The sequence below is a fragment of the Natator depressus genome, chromosome 1 (assembly GCF_965152275.1).
Source record: "Natator depressus isolate rNatDep1 chromosome 1, rNatDep2.hap1, whole genome shotgun sequence".
Lineage (NCBI taxonomy): Eukaryota > Metazoa > Chordata > Testudines > Cheloniidae > Natator > Natator depressus.
Genome location: NC_134234.1, coordinates 237,365,732 through 237,385,245, shown reverse-complemented (window position 1 = coordinate 237,385,245; position 19,514 = coordinate 237,365,732). Strand labels below are relative to the sequence as shown.

Genomic DNA, 19,514 nt, shown 5'->3' with positions numbered 1-19,514 from the left:
AAACCACAACCGCCCCAATCAGCTGAGACCTTCACCAGCTGATCCAGACAACTGCCCTAACGTGGCATTTGCCATTGATTTCTCCAGGCTTGGTGAAAGGTGGGGGGAGCTGCTCACCATTAGAGTGGAGAGCTGTGATACTGTCCCTGTCCTCTAAGGTTCCTTTTGTTCATGAGATGGAGGTGGACAATCCCATCCCAGATGCTAGGTACATGCTCCAGTGGCTAGCTTCTCCCGTCACCATGGCAACAATTATATTTTTAGCACAGTAGAGGGATCACAGCTAGCACAGGTACGTCTCCTCAAACTGGAAATTACACCTCCAGCTTGACGTGTAGACATACCCTGGGAGCCAGGCACAAGGGGAGAAAGTGGGGACAGGAGAGAACTCACTTCTCTCTTTCCAGCGCATGCTTGAGCTGAGGACCATGGTATTGTCAGTGAGAAGGACATACCCAGTCACCACACCCCAAACCTGCAGGGCACATCCAGGAACCCCTCTGACAGCTGCAGGTTTCTCTCCACTCCAGCATCCACTGTGATTTTTTTTTTATCTTTCACTTGTTCTGTTTTTACTTTATATTTTCCCCCGTTCAAATGAAACTATGAAAACCACTATGAAGTGGCCACCCCCTTCATTATGTGATGAATACACTAGAGAGAGAGAAATAAAAAGCAGGGGCCCCTCAGTTCCTGCCAGATCTCTTGCTCACAGATATGCCCTGGTCCCAGCAAAATGACAGGTGTCTTTTTTAGGGTGTTTGTGGGGGTCCAGCGGAAGCTCCTTCCACTTTCTCTTTACTTGTCTACTCCCCTTTGAGCCCCATTTCACTGTGGAGTTGCCTTTGGTTGGGGAGGGGTCCACGTGGCTCGCTCCAGAACTCTACAGCACTAGCCAGAGGAGGCTGCTCACGAGCAAGCAGACACTTCTTTCTCTCAAGAAGCTGAGCTCACACCCAGCCCTTACCTGCACGGTGAGCAACAGCCCTACGCTCAAATCTCCATGTATCCAACGCGCCTTCTTCCTATTTCAGTTTCGCAGTCACTGCTTATACCCAGGAGACACACATCTGGAAACACTGCTAATTGCCAGGGATCCCTCAAAGGGAGTAGGGACAAAATGGGAGTGGAATAGGTGCAGGCTCTCCCTTTCCAGACAGAAGAACCCTAAAGTATAGATCCCCATCTCCCTGGGGAAATACGCACACATATGCCATGCTGCAGAACCACAAACCTGCAGCTTGCACCTCTCTGGATACTCTGTCTTGCCTACGCCTTTGCTGAATGCACAGTAACATACCTGTATGCAGTTTGCCTCAAACGCCAACAGATCAACCTATTGACTAGGTTGGCACAACAATGTCCTAAAACCAGATCTTCACCATGAAGTGAGGAATGTCCCAATGGCACATTTCTGTAGTAATGTTACAGCCAGTAAAATTTACTCTTTAGACATGAAATTCCCAATGCTAGAGATTATGAGTATGTTCTCTAGAGGGACAAAAATATCCTACCCTCAGAACAAGACAGACAATACACACATAACGCCTGTGTGCATGGCAATGACAACAGGACCTCTGGACAATGCCAACAGGGAATCTGGCTTATTGTTGAAACTGACTGGTTGATTTTAGGTTTATTATTCAGCCAATCTTATACTAACACCATCTGCAGCAAAAACAGTAAGAATGATAAAGTTAATCCTGGCAAACGTTGTTGTGGTTCTGAGTCTGTGATCTCTATGAGGAAAGTTCTATCTAAATGGTCTTCCTACCTCTCGCTTGGATTTCTGAGAAGATCGTTCGAGAACATCATCACTGGAGAGGTCAGAGTCCTCTGAGAAACTCAAGTGTCGACGGAGCTGCAAATCTGAGAAAACAGACCAAAAAAAAAGTAAGAATAGGATGACAGGTTTAGAAGAGTGGTCACTACTATTGTGTTTCTCTCTATCTCTGCAGATACTTTTGAGCTTGGTCTTGCTCCTGCTTGACTTACACTTCTGAAACAGCTATCATAGTCACACTTCACTGCTGCAATATCTGGGAATATCGTGCTCCCAAAAGCACCGCTCCACAAAGCTACACCACAGTGTGGAATCATTGACTGTGGGGTTTCCTTCTAAGGAAGCCCCACCTTCTGAAACAGGTAAATTTGAGAATGATGTTGAACATGGTAAGCACAGCTTCCTTTCCCTCCAGCCAGGTCAACATTCCTATAAAGAGGCTGAGCATTTGGATGATAGCAGCAGGGATTAAGTCTTTTTGGCCAGCTCCACTTTGGTATGAGTCAAAAGAAGTGACAGGTACGTCTGCTTTGGCCCATGTTTACAGCGGAGAGCTGGCAGGTCCCAAGCCACACAGAGAGCAAAGAGGAGGGAAAGTAACTATACCTCCATGCCCTCTTAAGCACCCATTTACCTTTTAATTAATGAAGGGACATTTATCTCTATCTCTAAAAACATTGCATAGTCTGCCATGGCAGATTCAAGGGAAGTGAATGATGGTCAAGGTAGGGAGCCAGGGTGGGAGTTAAAACAAGTTTGAAAAGTGGCAAACTCCTCTCTTTTGAGTCAGGTTAAGGCAGAAAAATGACTAGTTTTGTAGCCTGGTATGTGTGAAATGAACAGTAATGTACCAAATCTGCTATTTGACAATCTGTTTCTCCCATTGATATGCTACTTATTTTATAAACAAACATGTCTACAGTTCTAATCCCATTATCCTCAAGGCTTTGCATGTTAGGCAAAGGAGAGCGACTCAGAAGCATAACAGTGTGGGGTAGCGAGCTGGGACTACTTCATTTCAGAAGCTTTCCAGCTGCAGTGAAAGTACAGTGTGCAGACAGGCAGATGTACTATACCTGCTGCTCTAACCATTGGAGAGACCTTGTGCTTCCCAGAGTCCACTGTGGCACCACTGGAAGGAGTGCTAGGGCAGGATTTGTCATCAGTCTTTTTCTTCTTGTCTTTCTTGTACCCAGAAAAAACAGACTTCCACAATGATCTGGGCTTGGTGGCTTCCTCGGCCATGCCACTGGATTTGTCAGAAAGCCGGCTGTCATTCTTGGATTTCTTCTCCTTTTTGTTCTTACGAGGGGAGAAGAGAGAAGTCCTTTTCTTACTTTTCCCACTGGAGCCCTCTGAGGAGGTGACGGACCCTTCGGGCCCAGCAATGTCAACAGGGGGGGAGAGGAACCTTTCATTAGCAGCATCATGTTTCAGCGTGGGGCCCTCTGTTGCTTTCATGGCCAAACGTGCTGAGGACTCAAAACCTCTCTCTTTGGGCTTCAAGGGCATGGAGGAGGCTTTTCGTGCCTTGGTGGCCCCAGCAGCTGCAGCCGTCTCCAGATCTTTCATCTTACACAACTGCTTAGCCATGGCATCCCGCAATGCCTGACTCTTTACAGATTTCTCTCTGGCTCTCATTCTTTCCTCAGCTAGCTCCTTGGCTTCTGGAGAGATTTGAGGCAGCACTCTCTTCCTTTGGTTCGCTTCTCCTTCCATTGATAGAGGTCCACCATTCTCTTTGACCAATGGCAGGTGAAGAGGCTTCTCTGGCCTTGGCCTACTGGTAGGGGGTGTAAAGAACTTCTCATGAAGACTTGTATCCTCAGTTCTCTCATCATAAGTGTCTTCTACATCATCAGCAAATGGAATCTCATCCACACTCTCCACAAACGACTTCCGCACCTCTTCTTTTGAGGCCTGGGTTGGCTCTTTGGCAGGAGGGTTGTGCTCATAAGGTGATGGTGCAGGAGGTGTCGGTGCTGGTGCTGGCGCTGGCTTAGACTCTGTCTCATTCTGCCAAATTGTCTGATGCCTCTTTCTACGCAAAGTTGCTGGTGCTTCATTTTGAGGAGGTGGTGGGGGAGGGCTTGATGGTGGAGTGAGCATAGTGGAGTCGGAAGTATTGAAGCTCTGGCTGGCCAATGTCCTCATGTTGGATGAACTTCCATGCAGACCCAATCCAGAGCTGCTGGATAAGTCTCTCTTTACTTCATTGGAACTCTTCAGCTCTTTGTCTGAAGGAGATTTTGGAGTCAGCAGAGACATCTGCTCACTGTCTAGTTTGGACATGATCAGCCTTCTTGGGGCAGGCTGGGGTTTTACAAGATGGATCCCCTCCTCCTCTGAAACACTCAGCGGAGCTGACTCAAGGGCTGAGACAGTAAAGCTAGGCTCTGACCCTTTGCTTCTGTTCACTGGAGTGAGCCCCAGACTCCTCCGGATTTCAGCACTCTTCATCCAGAACTCCTCTACGAGGTTATTCCGTTTCAGGGCTTCTTCTGCAGTAGTAGGGCTCCCCAAATTTCCCACCTCATTATCTTGGCTCTTTAGGGCAAGTTGGGCCAGAGGAGTGGATGTTAAGGCTGGTACAGGCTGAAAGCACACTGGAGGTTCCACTGGAGATGGAATGGGTGCTTCAGCAGACGGCAAAGGCTGGGAACAGATAGGCCACTGGGCAGAGGGGGGGGATGAAGCCAACATAGGTGTTGCTGGCTGAGACTGCACTGGTGATGCAGGTGTGATGGCTTCTGGCAATGCAACTGGTTGGGACCGTATTGGAGAGAGAGAGACCGAAGGGCTTTTAACTTTCTGATCTTCAAGGATTTCATCTTTTGGACTTTCTTCAAGGAGGAATGGTTCACGAAAAAAGCGTGTCTCCGGAGATTTGTCCATGCAGGGCACTGCCGTGAGGTGATCCTTTACCTTCTATGGAAAAGCAGAAACAAAAGAAATGATTATTAATGGTCACTAAGCACCTTCAGAGGGATTTAGAATACTGCTTCATGCCTCAGGCTTTCAGGAATAAGGGAGTGATAATTTAAGCTTCAATATATGAAAAATGCATTTGGTGTCCTTTTCCAGTGCATGGAAAACCACTTGGGATCTTTCATCAGATTTTGCTCCACTCTGTAAGCTGTCTATTCTGCAAGTTGAAATGACAAATTTAATTTTGGAAAAAGAAGAGACGTACATATCAGAATACCCAATTCCACTTTACCCCTTCCCCGCTCTGAGTGGCCCCCCCATCAGGGGAAGGCTCCTCCAGACCTATTCCACATTTTGGCCAGGGTAGGGTTGTTTCTCAAAGGCATGAGGCATTCCTTAGCTTGGGGCTCAGTACGTGGGTGCTGCAGAGCTCCCAGCTGCTAATCATCTGAGGAGTCTTGGATTTCACTTGGACCTGCTGCCACTAGACTGCTATGTCACCCAGGCAATGTATTATGTTAAAGAGTTTAAGCCTTTGACATTTCCCCATAGAGATTTACTGTCTGAAGAGCGTCAGCTGCAGAAAATGTTCTTTTCAAAACTATGCAAGATCTTCAAGGCAGAGACCTTGTCTACCTGTAAGCCTGGACAGCACCTAGCACAAAATGGCCCTGGATCCTGACTGCAGCATTACTATAAAACAAATAATAAATGTGTCTGATAGCACAATTAAAAATGACAAGAGGAAATCACTCCATTCCCTTCCAGTATGAATGCTGTCAACAAACCAGCCTGGTCTCACAATTTAAGTACTGGCTAGGGAATCTAAATCAAACTGCACTGGCAATTTAGCAAGTAAATCACAAAAACAAAGGATACAACAGTTAAAAATAAACATTAAAGAAATGGATACAGGGAATGATGATTTCAACATTTTTAGTGTTTCAAGTTACTAGGAAAGATTCTCCAAAACTAAGGGTTCTCCTGTATTTATATGCAATCATCGTGAGAGAAGTTCTTTCCCATTAAAACATCAAATCAGCCCATGCATCTGTCATAGTGTTCTTCTTGCCTGTTCCTACAGTGCAGTAGCATGGGAAATTGATTTTTCTAAATGAAATGGCACTGAAACGAGTCGAACATAAACCAGGGGTGTCTCAATTATGACCTTTGTCTTCACTCAGCTTATACACAAATGAATCCGACAGGGCTCTGCTGTGCAGGGAACTGAGAGTGACTGAGCAGACTCAAGCAGGGACTGGACAATGACTATGTTGCTGTTTTTATGCATGATGCATAACTCCTACTTGCTATACGGGCCCACTGAGGGTCTCCAATAACTTTTTCTTTGCCTTTAGATTTAGAGACTTGTACTACTGATCAGCCATTGCATTGTGCACTTCTTCAAAAAGTGGCTTGTTTTCTTCTAAAATCTAAATGAAACTAGGTCTCAAGAAGTCAGAGGACAATGTACCTTATCTAGATAAGAAAAAAGAGCTAAAACTATCACTCTGTCATACAAGCTGTTCTACTAATCTAGATAGTACAGTCCCTTAATCGAAATCAACATAGCTTTGTACAGCACCAGAAACTCTTACCTCTATTTGTTCTGCACTGGGACTACCAACTGGGGACTGAGGAACAGCAGTCTCATTGGGTGACCAGATCGGGGTGGAGGGTTTGCATGGATCTAGGGGAAATGGAGAGTGCATTAAAAAAACCCATAAACAAGCCTTTTAACATTCTAAATCCATGTGAAGCACAGTAAACAGTGAACAAATCACTAGCCCTTTACATTCTAGATGAGCCCTCTGGAGTCTGTTTGAGAATCTGTATGTGACCCTAATGACACAGGCAGTTAGCTCAAAAGCACCCATAGGGATCTGAGAGAGGGAACAACTGGTTCTGTGGGTTCCCTGACGCTTTGGGAAGATGTAGCTCGTGGTATCACAACACCTTTCTCAGAACACAAATGCAAACACATGCAAGGCATTGAGAGTATTGGCATGGTTCAAATGTAATTGAAGAGATTGCTTTCACCAACAGCTCAGTTGGACAATTCAAAGAAATGATCAGTCTTCCTGGACTGCAAGATACAGAGATTAAGTATTTACCTTCTGTCAGACAGCAGGGAGCCGTGGCCTCTCGCTCACCCTCATCCTCAGAGACTTTCAATTCTGGCTCTTCCATGTCCCCTTGAGGTAAGTGACACTCATCTTCTGCATCAGGTGGTGTGTCATCTGACCATCTTTGATCTGGGTGGGAAAAAGACGATGACACAGAAAGGAAGAGGTCTTGGGTGCAAACCCATAAGGACAGCCATTTGTTTCCTAAATCTTTCGATTATCCTATCTACCTTCTCACAGGGTGCCATTCACTGTGGTACCCCAGCACGTAAATCGTCTATTCCTTCATTACATGCTAACTGGGGTCACTTTAGTTAGTTACCAATGTGATACAAATAAGTTCTCTAATTTGCTTCATGCTTTCCACAGTTATGCTGGAAATTTTCCTACATCTCCCAATATGTGCAGTTTCTTTCATGCTGGCAAGAGAAGGCTTTGGGTCAGTCCTACAGCCTTTTCCCACATGAACACTCACTTCCTTCATTCAGAAAGACTATAATGAGAGTAAGGACTGCTGTTGTTACAAGGAGGAAGGAGAAAAATTGTTCTTCTTAACCTCTGAGGATAGGACAAGAAGCAATGGGCTTAAATTGCAGCAAGGGACATTTAGGTTGGACATTAGGAAAAACTTCCTGTCAGGGTGGTTAAGCACTGGAATAAATTGCCTAGGGAGGTTATGAAATCTCCATCTTTGGAGATTTTTAAAAGCAGGTTAGACAAACACCTGTCAAGGATGGTCTAGACAATACTTAGTCCTACCATAAGGGCAGGGGACTGGATTAGATGACCTCTCGAGGTCCCTTCCATTCCTATGATTCTGTGATAAGACTGGGCCTTCTAACAAACAGAGTGGTTGCGAGCAATGTCTTTCAGAATCCATGGCACTACAGTTCTTCAGTTCCATTTCACACTTCAATCCAATTTTTCTCTCTCTTCTGCACTGAGCTCCCACATACACAGATCTGCTGTGACTGGATCACCCTTACACAAGATACCTGCTTCCCAACATGACTCTGCTTCCATAACAAGGTTTAATGATGCACTGTGGTACCGTACCATCATCCAGCTCTGCACCTGTGTCTCCATCTTCGCCTGCTTCCCCTTCTGTATCTGCTGGCTCTGTGCCCACCTCATCCTCCACTTCATTCTCCTCAAATGGGGCTGGAATGCATTAAAACATTGAGAGAGAGAGAGGAAGGAAAAACAATCTATACAAGAGAAAACAGTTTTAAACTGCACCAAGTGCCCTGAGTGCCAATATTTACTCATTGTTTCTCCAACAAGGTGCTCTGAGGTGCGTCAGCAGGGGAAGACACTCAGCTGGCATTTCAAGCCTTGAGTCCGAGTAGTCAAGAGGTTTTGTGCCTCTGAGGAAGCTTTGTCACAGACATTGGCACTGCAAGGTTTTCAAGGCACTTCTGAGGGACTGGCCTCGTGAAGTACCAGAGTCTCCGCTTCTGCAACCAAGGCGTGCTTGAGTGAGACATTAAATGAGGGTGTCAGAGAAAGCTCTAATGGAATACGCTCAGCTGTTGCTCCAATATAGTATTGGTACCACAAAGGAACTACAGTTACCAACATTTTAGAGGATGTGTGCTAGTTGCAAACTGCAATCTCCTATTCTGCCACAATAACTTGCCTAGTAGCAGAAACAAAGAAGTTTGAGGGACCTGAAGTCAGATGAGGTGACCTGACTGGAGGGGATTAGCCAGGAGAGTTGACCATTTGGAAACTGTTTAACTCTGTGCGGCTGCAACATTCTAGAAGAAACCGTTTGGTGGAGTCCAGACTGCAGTGCAGATACCCAGGGCCCAGATGTATTCAGATATTTTAATGTGAACAACAGACACATCAGAAGTCTGTTCTTGTGTGCCAGAGCCCAGAATCTGCCTTACAAGATCAGTCTGAAGGGAAGAGTCATGAATTTATAAACCCAAAGGCAGCATTTGACAACATTACACATAAAAGGATTTAATTCCAGAGGGGAGCATGAGGCCCCACCAGGATGGGCTTTAATTCACATTACTAAATGATATTTCACAAAAACCAAGAGACTCCTACAACTCTCTCCATTGCTACACCTTATCCCATCTCAGTTATTATGCATGGGTGTTGGTCACACAGCTTCAAGGTCCTTCCATAACTTCAGGCAGAATCTTTTTTTGTTTTAAAGGAGTTTCTAGCTTTAACCATAGCACCAGCAGACTGCACAAACCTGGGCCACGTTTTTGGATTTGTGCATATAATTAGCACAACTGCAGGCTCAAATGACAGTTAGACATTTAACTGGGTTGTTGAATGCTTGATTATTGCAAATGAGCATACATTCTCAGTAATCATGCGGCAACCTATATGCACACAATGCTAAAATTCTGGCCCCATAATGATGTAAACAGATGCCAGTGCTCATTTCATAGCCTACCTGGGACCATTTAAATTACAACACTACTAGTCATGACAGTCTAAGAAAGAGAGAGCTGGCATCTTGACATTTTCCACACACATTTTGATAGTCTCTTTTTCTAGTAGAGGCTCTTTGCTTCCTTGGTCTTCAAAGCATGACACTGATAGTCTGTTCCACTGAAACAAGGCTTGTCCTGCCCCTTCAACCTGAGAATTTCTTCTATGTCACTTTTTCCACCTTTGTAGCATCATGGCAGTGGAGGGGCACATGGCTTGCATATTTTTTAAACTGCTGTTACAAGATGCTGTGCCATCACCTAAAATGCAGTGTGGCATGACATGGCCTGCACCCTTAAACCACAGGCTTTGTAATACGCAGAATCTTACAGATCTGCAACATGAAGGCCGAGTCACAGTTGTAAGGGCTGGGCATCTAAAGATGTTCTTAACTAAACCAGTCCCCCTGCCCCCTTCTCACACTGATGCTTTACTGACCTGCTTGTTGCTTAGGTGTGTACCAGCTACTGCCATTTTAGAAAAAGTAATGCCACAGTAACTTGTTTTAGGTAAAAACATCAGATGTGAGCCACTGTCACAAAATGTGTAAAAGTGTCACCTTCAAATGGGTGAATATCTGACACTGGCCTGGCTATGTGTATGTTGGTTTTTCCATTTGGAAATTGTGGTGCAGTGTCCTATAGCGAGGGTCTAACAGATGAAAATAAATTCTTTACAATACCTTAAAAACACAAAATTCAGCAGCATATTTTATGGATGCATAGATAAGTAACACACTGGTGCAATGGGCAGCCCATTCTGAAGGACCCGGAGCTTGGGGGACAGGATAAGAGGGTGGCTGGTTATAGTTATACATATACTGTGCATATACATATGTGCAGTTAGGATGAGGAGCAGGAGGACAAAAGTTGCCAAACAGTAAACAGTGAGCTGTACACTATGGCAGCCAGAAACGACAGATTCAGCAGTCTGTCCATGTTGGCCAGCAGCAAGGACTTGATGGGGTGATGTGCAGCCATCCAGTAAATGCTGCTGCCTTGCCAAAACAGTTACAGAAGCAACATTTTAGAGGTGTGCTAATTACTCCTGTTTGCAAGGGCAACTCAGCTAGACGTCACACAAGTTACCCCTGTTCTACTGTATTTTTTTAGACCCTTTTTGTGGTTTATAGAATTTAACACCTCCCTGCCCCAAATCTCCACACTCCCTGATTTTGTAAGAGATTCTAGGGAACCACCTAGGAAGAGCAGCTGACATTTAGCATCTTTCCACTCCCTTGGTGCTTGGATGGGCAACATGTTTCAGGTTTGTGGAGCATGGCTATTTCCATAGTCACTCCTGGCTCTAAAGCGTCCCTGGCTTTAGCTTAATTGACATCTTCTTTCTTGGTCTCTTCAGCAGGAAGCTGTAATTTGCTCCAGACACTGCTTGAAACACTCTCCCTAATCTCTTCACTTTCAAGCAAGCACCAAGATCCCTTTGTCAAGGGGTGGGGAAGGATGATGATTACTCCTCAGTTTATAACCCAAATCAAAAGGTTAAACTACTTTCTTCTTCTCCATTACACAGAAGATGTTCTTTTCTGTCTTGCCTGCCTTTGCAAGGGGTAAGATGAAAGCCCAGTTCATGCAAGAATGGACTGTGAGCGAGGCATGCATGCACACTCCCCCCTCCTGGTCATGCAATAGCAACAGGGCCATAGATCCAGTGTTAAGGTACCAGCTCAGCTGCTGAAGGCATGGAAGGAGGGCGGGCAGGGTTATTCTGAATTGGTAGAGAACGAATATCACCAAACTACCTCCAGAGACCGTCTCCAGCCATGCCTGCACCGCCTCACGGCGTACGGAGGGAAGGTCGGATGCTGAATTTAAAAAACAATAAATAATGATAGTAAATCAAAAGTTAGACACAAATAAGTGTATGAAATTGAAACACTAGAGAGAAATTCCTCAAAACCAAGAGCAGAAATAAAACCTAGACCTTGTCAGATGATGGAGATTGGATTTGAGGGTTAAATTAGGATAATGAGGTGTAAATACCAAATCTGCTTTTAGGATCCATGGAAGATAAGGGTGTTAGTGAGAGCTGAACATGTCCTCAGTGTCCTGTTTGCAGATTCCAGCCATTTTGGTCAAGCTGGCAAGAGAAGCCAGAAGATGAAGTATGACCACACAAATAGTGCTAACAAAAGCCAAAGGCTGTATTGATTTCAGACTATATTGCCTAGGTTTGGATGCTTACAAGGCAAGGGAGAATTCCTAGTAGAGCACGAGAGCTCACAGAACGCATCTTTCTTGGGTATCAGCATGTTGTCCTGCTCCTTTAGATCTAACCATCAACTCCAGAGCGTGGTTTTGAAGTGCTCTCTAAACAGCACATGCGGTAGGACACTGCTCAGTCATGAACAGATACTTGAAGTCTGTCAAACTGACAAATGAAACTTGTAGAGCATCCACACAGCCACACCTCGCATCAGCCCCTTTAGAAGCTGCTACTACTGTTGAACAAACCTTGATTATCGCAATGAAGCATCTAAGTTATGGGTCCGTGAACATCCAGCTCTCAGTTTGGCCTATTCTTTGGGGAAGGAAAGATTTCCTGCTTCCTGAAGGAAGTTGGAAATGCCACGGAAGGGATTGTCCGCACCATGGGAAAGGGTCAGCACCGGTTTTCCTTCACTCTACGGACACCTGTAACAGTATATCATGGAGGCAGCTGTGCCAGAGAGAGAGAGGAGTTGGGATTTAGAAACAGGACACTGGTAGCTCACAATCCTGGAGTGAGTGAAAGTCCTTCTGATTGACTTTTGCTTTAACCTCTCTTTGTTTGCACAAAGAAAAACATGTAGGAAAAATAAGAAGAGAAAATATAAGCTAAAAGGAAAACAGAAATGGCAGCACCCTTGACTTGTGGTCACTTCTGTTATCAGTGGAAGCTAAACTCACCTTAAATATGGTAAACTTGAGGAACAATGTCAGGACTTACTCAGGGTTCTTAAACTTCAAGCAACATTGGTCAGGAATGTTTAATGCTATAACACTGAGGCCTGTGTTTGTATAATTGTGGGAGAAGGGAAATAATGATCTATCTTTATAGATCACCTTTCACTTCAAAGAATCCCAAAGCACTTTACAAGCTACTATATTTATTAGAATAACTTCCCCCACCACTGAAATGTAGCCACCTTTGGGGTGAAATGCAGCACTGAATAATAAATGCACACACCAGGCAGTAAAACCACTCCCAGCTGAAACTACAGAGGAACCTTAGGCAGAAGATAGTTACCTGGAACGAATTTGGCTAGGGAACAAGAGTTAAGACCCCCAGCTCTTACAACAAGTACCATGCGATTTTTAATACCCACAAGCAATCAGGACTTTGGTCTTAAATTTCCTTCGAAAGACAGCACCTCTTGCAACACAGTTCTCCTAAGATCATTCTGGGACACTGGTTTGGTACAGACTTGGAGGGAAGACTACCAACTACTGAATCAAACACCACAAAGTTTTGGTTTTGTTGACAGTTGGGCTTTCCTTACAGCTCTTCAATACTAGGAAAGTAGGCCCCACCCTGCTTAGCTCAAGACATCTGACAAGATCACAGTCCCAAGTGTGGGAATAGTGTGGAAGGTGAATCACAATGAGATTTATGAGAGATGTTGGAAAGGGTACTAGCATTCTCTATTTTTTTCCTTCTCCAAAGTGACCTTATAAGCAAAATGGCATCTTGAAATGGTGACTCACTTTGCTGAAGAAAAAAAAATAAATACTGTCAAATCTCAATACAAAGAGCCAAACAGCAACTGGCTGGCTCCTTGGGCCCCCTGTGCTCTTCACCATTTCCTGAAGATATCACGCCCCTGCCAGATGCAGATACAAAGTTTGAAAAACAGCAGCAGAATATATTCAATGTAGAAGAGAAAACTGTTCAACCCTTCAGAATAAGTTTCTTTTGTTTTTCCAAGGCCTGGACTCCTCATCACCCCTATCTTGAAGGAACAACGGGCTAAATTGTTTCCTCTCAAGTCCAGAACACTTTAAATCTGTTATCAGGGGCTTGCAACCTGCAATATCAAATGATTCCCATCCTGTAGCAGAATGTTACACAGAGTCTAATTAGATACACAAGACAGGAGAGCTCACTCTGCTGTGTTGACTTAGAAAACCAGTGACTTAAATGGAGACCGACCTCAAAAGTAAGAAGTTTAAACTAGTGTTTAGTTTCAGGAAGCAGAGCCTTTGAATCATTGTTCACCCATCTGAAGAAGGCTGCGCTTGAAAGAAGCAGAAGCAACAGAGTTAAACAGCTGCAACTGTGATCTGAGGATTGACGCAGCAGGAGATTACCTCTGGAGGTGGAGGACTTTAAAATTGGGACCATTTTTTCCTCCTCCTCTTTCTCGCGGATGTGTGTCCAGTGCACATCTGCCAGGATCTCCAGGGGATCTATCGGATTTACAATCTGCTGTAGCCTCAGGTTTCCAGCTAGCAGACCGAGGATGAGGCAGTTCAGGATGTGGGTGGGAAGGGAGGAAGGATAGGGTGGAAAGAGAGAAAAAAGAGGAAGAGAAAGAAAACACACCACAGGAAAGGAAATATAAGGAAAGAAAAAAGAAAATATTACTTGCCAAGATCAGTTTGCCAGACAGACAGACAAAGCTGTGCATCATGAGTGCATGCATCTAGAAACACACAACCATTCATAATCCTCAGATTCCTGCTCCACCCTGAAGCTGAATAACGCTAGCCCAAAGGCACACTACCTCTATTGCAAGCAGCACCCTGGCAATAGAAGACACTCTCTGAGCATCCAACTGAGATTTGGAAGGTGATCAATTAGTAGGAATTTCAGCCTTATTCAGCTATTCAAAATGAGTATTACCCTCTGTATCCTGCTGGCAAAAGGCATGGGGACAGTCTGCACTGTGGGCTAAATTCCACAGAACAAAGGATCCATTCACTCCCCAGTGGCCCTCAACATTGTGGAAGTGAACTTTTGGGGGTTTGAATCCCAACTTTTCACCCACATGTGCAACAGAGAAACCATAACATCTCTCTTTGCCGGCCACCATCAGACTGACCAGCTGCATGTAGCCTTATATCGCATTGGATTTTTGCTCAGTTTAAGGTTTACAAGACTTTATTCAGAGCATCCAAGCTGTGTTGTTGGAGTAGTGAGTGGGTGCTCAGGGGGCAGCGTCATTTTACGAGTAATATCAGCATTCTAATTGAAAATAATGAAAATAACCTCTTCTCTCCTTCGAAGGGGATTTCCTTTGACAAAAGTGTAGGTACATATGGCTAACCACTTTAGTAGGTGTGTATTTCAAGGTTTTCAACTAGACAGTTTGAGTCATCCACCCTGGTAGCAATTCTCTTAATTTCCCCTTCATTGTTGGTTTCTTTGTGGTGTGAAGGACCCTGGGAAATTTGATCTTGGGTTCTCCTCGCCATTTTCCTGCAGCAAGGTATACAGGATTCTCCATGGCTGATCTGGCCACAGGTTGCAGGGTTTTATATTCTGGCAAGCTGTTTTCTCCACTAACCACTCCCCACGCATTGGCATGCACTAGACACAGCCGTTCACATCACAGGGCAACAAGCCATCTGTCTCTGCACAGCAATGAGCCAACCTTCACTGACTGCAGATTGTCCATGATGTAAGGCAACAGGCTAGGCTCCATCTGAGAAGCCTGGAACTAGGCATTTGTCAAAAATGTTCCAAGGAAGGACTGTCACACACTAGAATAACCCACAGAAAGCCTGTTTGTGGAATCATAAATTAGGACTTCAGCCTCAGAAATGACTGTGGTATCACACTTGGCACTATAACCGTAGGAGAAAACTGATATTGAGGGAAGAAGCACTTATCTAAGCACAAAATTATTTGGTAGTTAGTCCAAGGGACAAAAGAAAGCAGAGAAATGCACAAAAAGGGAATGGGATTCAATTTAATCTGTATTTCACAGTTTTCTCAGTGTAACGATTCCTCTTCCAATCAGCGCAAAACACGATCCTAGCAGAACTATTGGACATCTGGAGGGAACAAGTCACTGGCCAACAAATAGAGCAGTCTGATCTTTCCTCATTGCACTTGTATTCCAGTGCTCCCACATGCAGACTCTGAGATCAGTAGAGTTAGTGTTTACACCACACCACACCACACAGCTGAGTTAAAGGTTGAGGATTACCAGCAACAGCTGGAAGTGGGAAAAAATATATAGACACTCAACAAGTCTCACAAAGAGCAGGTCCCACTTGATCTGCAGGACTTATTCCACATTATAATATGGCTTTGTATCCTGACTGTCGGGGACTTAAACAGGTATGACATCACCAAGAAAGGCCCAATCAGAATGTAAAACTGGACCAGACACAGGTCTGACATCACTAACTTTATTACCTGATTATTCCTTTTACACACTAGGTATTGTAATGTACTTGCTACCCTATATGCTACCACTACCTTCCACTGGATGGAATCAGTATTGCTCAAGTGTGCGTCACAGGCTCTGTACTACTACAGCAAATAGATTCTCCTTTATTTCAAGTGCTAGGAGTCTGTCATTTACAGCAGGAGGATCTGAGATCTCAGGTTTTTAGTGGTCAGGTTATACAGCACGAGAAGCTAAAAATAGATAGCATGTGTTAGCCATAAACCCATTAAGGAAATGAAATTGGAGAATACGGAGAGACCCTTAATTTTAATGATTTTTGTTCCAGATGGAAATGACATGCTTTCGCTGCAAATGCAGCCATAGCCTGCACCCGCTGGCTCCAACTCACCTGCAGCACTTTGCATGCTGCTTTACATTTTACTCTTATGGCTTGTCTACACAGACACTGCATTAATTTAAAAGTCAGTTTAGTTAAACCCATGCAAACTCCAGTGTGAATACACAGTCATATCTGTTTAAAACAGGCTATATCAATGTAGCCTGCTCCTGTACATTTACCAGTGTAAACTAAACCAATACAAGACAAACTTGTACCAGTTTAAGCATATTGGTATCAAAATTACTCCTTTATTTAAACCTGCACATCTGTGTGTGTAGACCAGGCCTTACTTAAGAAGCAGACTCCAATTCAGCTTTCTCAGTAATGTAAAACTTTAAAGAGCCCAGCCACCTGTGAAGTATCGGGGGCTGGCTAAAGGGCAAACCTAGTGTTTCTCTGATGTCTGACCACGTGAATGCAGGCTGAAGGTGTGACAATCAGAGTCCAGACAACCCAAGAGGAGAACGGGGGTCTGGAACCCCAAAAAATAAGCCCTTGAATCGACTGTATACAATGTTACCGTGCTATAAAATATGTTGAGTTAGGTCTTCTGTGAAAGCTGGTAAGGTTTTGTACTTGATGGTCATCATGAAATATGCATACAGACTGTGGTTATGAATTTATGGGGAGACACGGGACTGGAAGGGCTGTCGGTGTCACCCCACAAGAAGTAACTAGGCTGGCGGAAGCCAGCGTGAGACCTTTATGCTTGCAGGCTGGCTAGTGGTGTCAGGTCTCTGAGCCACAGCAGCACACCATTAAGGCACCAAAGGTTACAGGGCAGGCAGTATCAGAACCCCTCACTAGGCTAGGTGAGCCACAAAATATTACAGAAGGATTTCAAATGGCTGCTGCTGTGGCTTCCCCCAAGGCTGGCCACTAAGCTTCACAGGAAGCTGGACCCTTTAGTTCACCGTTACATGAAAAGATAATTCGGTGAATTCCAGAACAGCGTGTTTCCCCCTCTAGCTTCACTGCCGCAGTCAACAGCACTTTAGGAGTGGCTGGGCTCTCTCACAATTTAACTTTGTAGTTCAAAAGTTTAACTGGAAGCTGTTCCAGTGTTCCCAAACCTGCTCTCTGGGAACAAAAATTAAAGTGGAACAGCTGCTAGGATAGAGAAAAGTGGAAGTTAAGGAAAAAGGCAGCAGTCACCCCTACGTGCCTGTGCTATCTGGCCATCTGGCTACCTTCAATTCTCACCATCAAAAAGGTTAAATCAGGGGCGATTTAACATTCCAAACAGAACTTTTCCGATAGAAAGTGAGTGTTGAAAGTGGCCAAGGGACCCCAGACTTCTGCTCAAAGCTCAGCTAGACTCCAGGGGGAGGGCAAATGATGGAACAACAGCTAGAAAGGCTAGGAACAAAAGATATTTATATATACTGTATGTATATTTTCAAAAGAACAAAGAAAAACATTGATATTTACCCATATGATTTTTTTCTCTTATGCTCCTATGAAATCTTTCAGAATGACGCATATGTTGCATTAAAATACTAAAAAAGTTAGTTTCAGGCAAAACAGGAAATATAAAATAAAGGAGGTATATTCTACTAGCAATAAACTACAAAAAAAAGACATGCAACGCTGGTTCTCCGGTGCACCCATTCATTTGGGTGAAAGAACTCAGCCTTTAGTCTCACGTATCCTGGCTCATATGAGCAATGTCAAAGTAGCAGGATTGAACATACTGTTGTAGCCCAATGCTCCAGGAAAATAACCATCAAAACAAAAATGGCAACAAAGTGCATTATGGGAAACAGTGCATCTAGCCAAGCAGGAAGTGATCAAGCAACTGTAAAATATTCCTGAAATTAATCTGAAGTGTCTCAGTGCTCTCTGGAGTCAATCTAGCTTTCCCAACCCTCTCACACAAAGAACGGTAAAAAATGTGATACAGCCAAGCAGTGCCCATACTTGGATCACGAGAGGATCCGTAATTCCCGAATCAAACTCGAGAGAGCTGGTAAATGCAATGTACTAAAAACAGAAAATCTTTTCATGTGGGACCTGCTCTTTAAAATGTCAGACCCGCCTGAGGGCAAACGAAAGCGGTGATGGCACAAGGGTACCTTTAAAAGTACCCGTGTCCTCTTCATTTGAGAGACGTTGAAGCCAGAGGCCTTGCTGGAGCTCTCTCGCCCACGGGTAATACTCTCCCTCTACAGCAGGGGGAGCCACACCCCCACATATAGCATCAGATGCACACACACAAATAATACAGAGAGAGGGAAAGGACAGAGAATCAGAAAGCAAAAAGTTATTGTCTGGAAATCCAGTAAGACTTACTGTACTCATCAAAGCTCCCTGTTTGATAGGCAAACTCCACTGGACAGAGGTCTGGGAACGTCACAATTTAGTAGACTGACAAACAACATGCATATTACTATACTTAAACTGTGGTCCTGGTTCTGACAGAGATTTCAGCTATGGAGTTCCAGTTTCCATGTGGAAAAATATAGACAAACCACCTAGTTAAAAGGCCATCTCCCACACCAAATGACACCTGAACAGGATTGCCACCGAGGCCCAGCATAAGTGGACCTCTCCTCATACTTTCAACATTACATGGCCAATGGCCTTTATGAAGCAGGTCTTTGTAGTCTGGTAGCTCTCATGAAAGCAAAGGGGAAATGCAAGTACCCAAGTCATGTTCTGAAAGATAAGATCCAGTCACCATTTGGAATGGCGGTAAAGCACGGCAAAGATACCCATTTCCAGAACAAGCTCAGTATGGTTATGACTTAAAGAGGTGCAGGGGAGGAAATCCTTCCATAACTCCCCCCCACCCCTTTTCATAAAGAAACACTCAGAGCTGGAATAAAAACATCCTGCAGAGCACAGGGGTTCAACTCAGGCTGCATATTGTGTAGAGTCTCCTGCTGACTTAGGAGAGCTGGATACTGCTTCTCCTGGGGTCCCATTAATATTGGCCATAGGGGGTTACTGCTGGATGACGTGAGGCACTCCCTCCTCCTCCTCAAGGCTGAATGCGCTGCCTGCGCAGCGCCCCCAGACCTTGCCGGCCAGAGAACAGAGGGCCAAACCCAAATTGGATTCCTCTACAAACCGGTGAGAAAATAGCACAATTGTCACAAAGCTGAGAGTTACAGAGAGGAGAACCAGCGAGAGGATTAGCTGCGTGGGTTAGACCATTATAGTACAAGTACGCTCCACCCAGGGGAAAGTATCTTCTGGCTGCACCCTGCATTCAGGCATAAAGTGCCCCCCTTCGAGCACTCTGAACCAAACATGGGACAATACTGATCCAATCAGAATACTGAGTCCAGAGCAAGTGGAGACAAGAATTAAACCCATCTCTCTTATCAGGCTATACTGGGGAGCGGGGTAAGATACTGTGGTTGGTTGAGGCCCACTGTTATAACAGTATATGGGAAGTGTACTGTGCTGTTACTAGTGCTCTAACTGCCCTGTAGAGAGAGATCTTCTGTCTCTGATGTGGTCAACCCAGCATCA

General features: G+C 44.6%; 1 protein-coding gene across 1 annotated transcript in view; it reads right to left on the bottom strand.

The window, feature by feature from the left end:
- MICAL3 (microtubule associated monooxygenase, calponin and LIM domain containing 3) overlaps nt 1–19,514 on the bottom strand; it is a 242,634-nt gene that overhangs the window by 41,074 nt on the left and 182,046 nt on the right. The window contains exons 28-35 of the mRNA XM_074938661.1: nt 18,110–18,199; nt 13,605–13,742; nt 11,057–11,119; nt 7,894–7,998; nt 6,826–6,966; nt 6,310–6,401; nt 2,860–4,711; nt 1,775–1,869 (exon numbers count right to left, since the gene is read on the bottom strand). Coding sequence (XP_074794762.1) covers nt 1,775–1,869; nt 2,860–4,711; nt 6,310–6,401; nt 6,826–6,966; nt 7,894–7,998; nt 11,057–11,119; nt 13,605–13,742; nt 18,110–18,199 — 2,576 coding nt within the window. The remainder of the gene's footprint in view (nt 1–1,774; nt 1,870–2,859; nt 4,712–6,309; nt 6,402–6,825; nt 6,967–7,893; nt 7,999–11,056; nt 11,120–13,604; nt 13,743–18,109; nt 18,200–19,514) is intronic.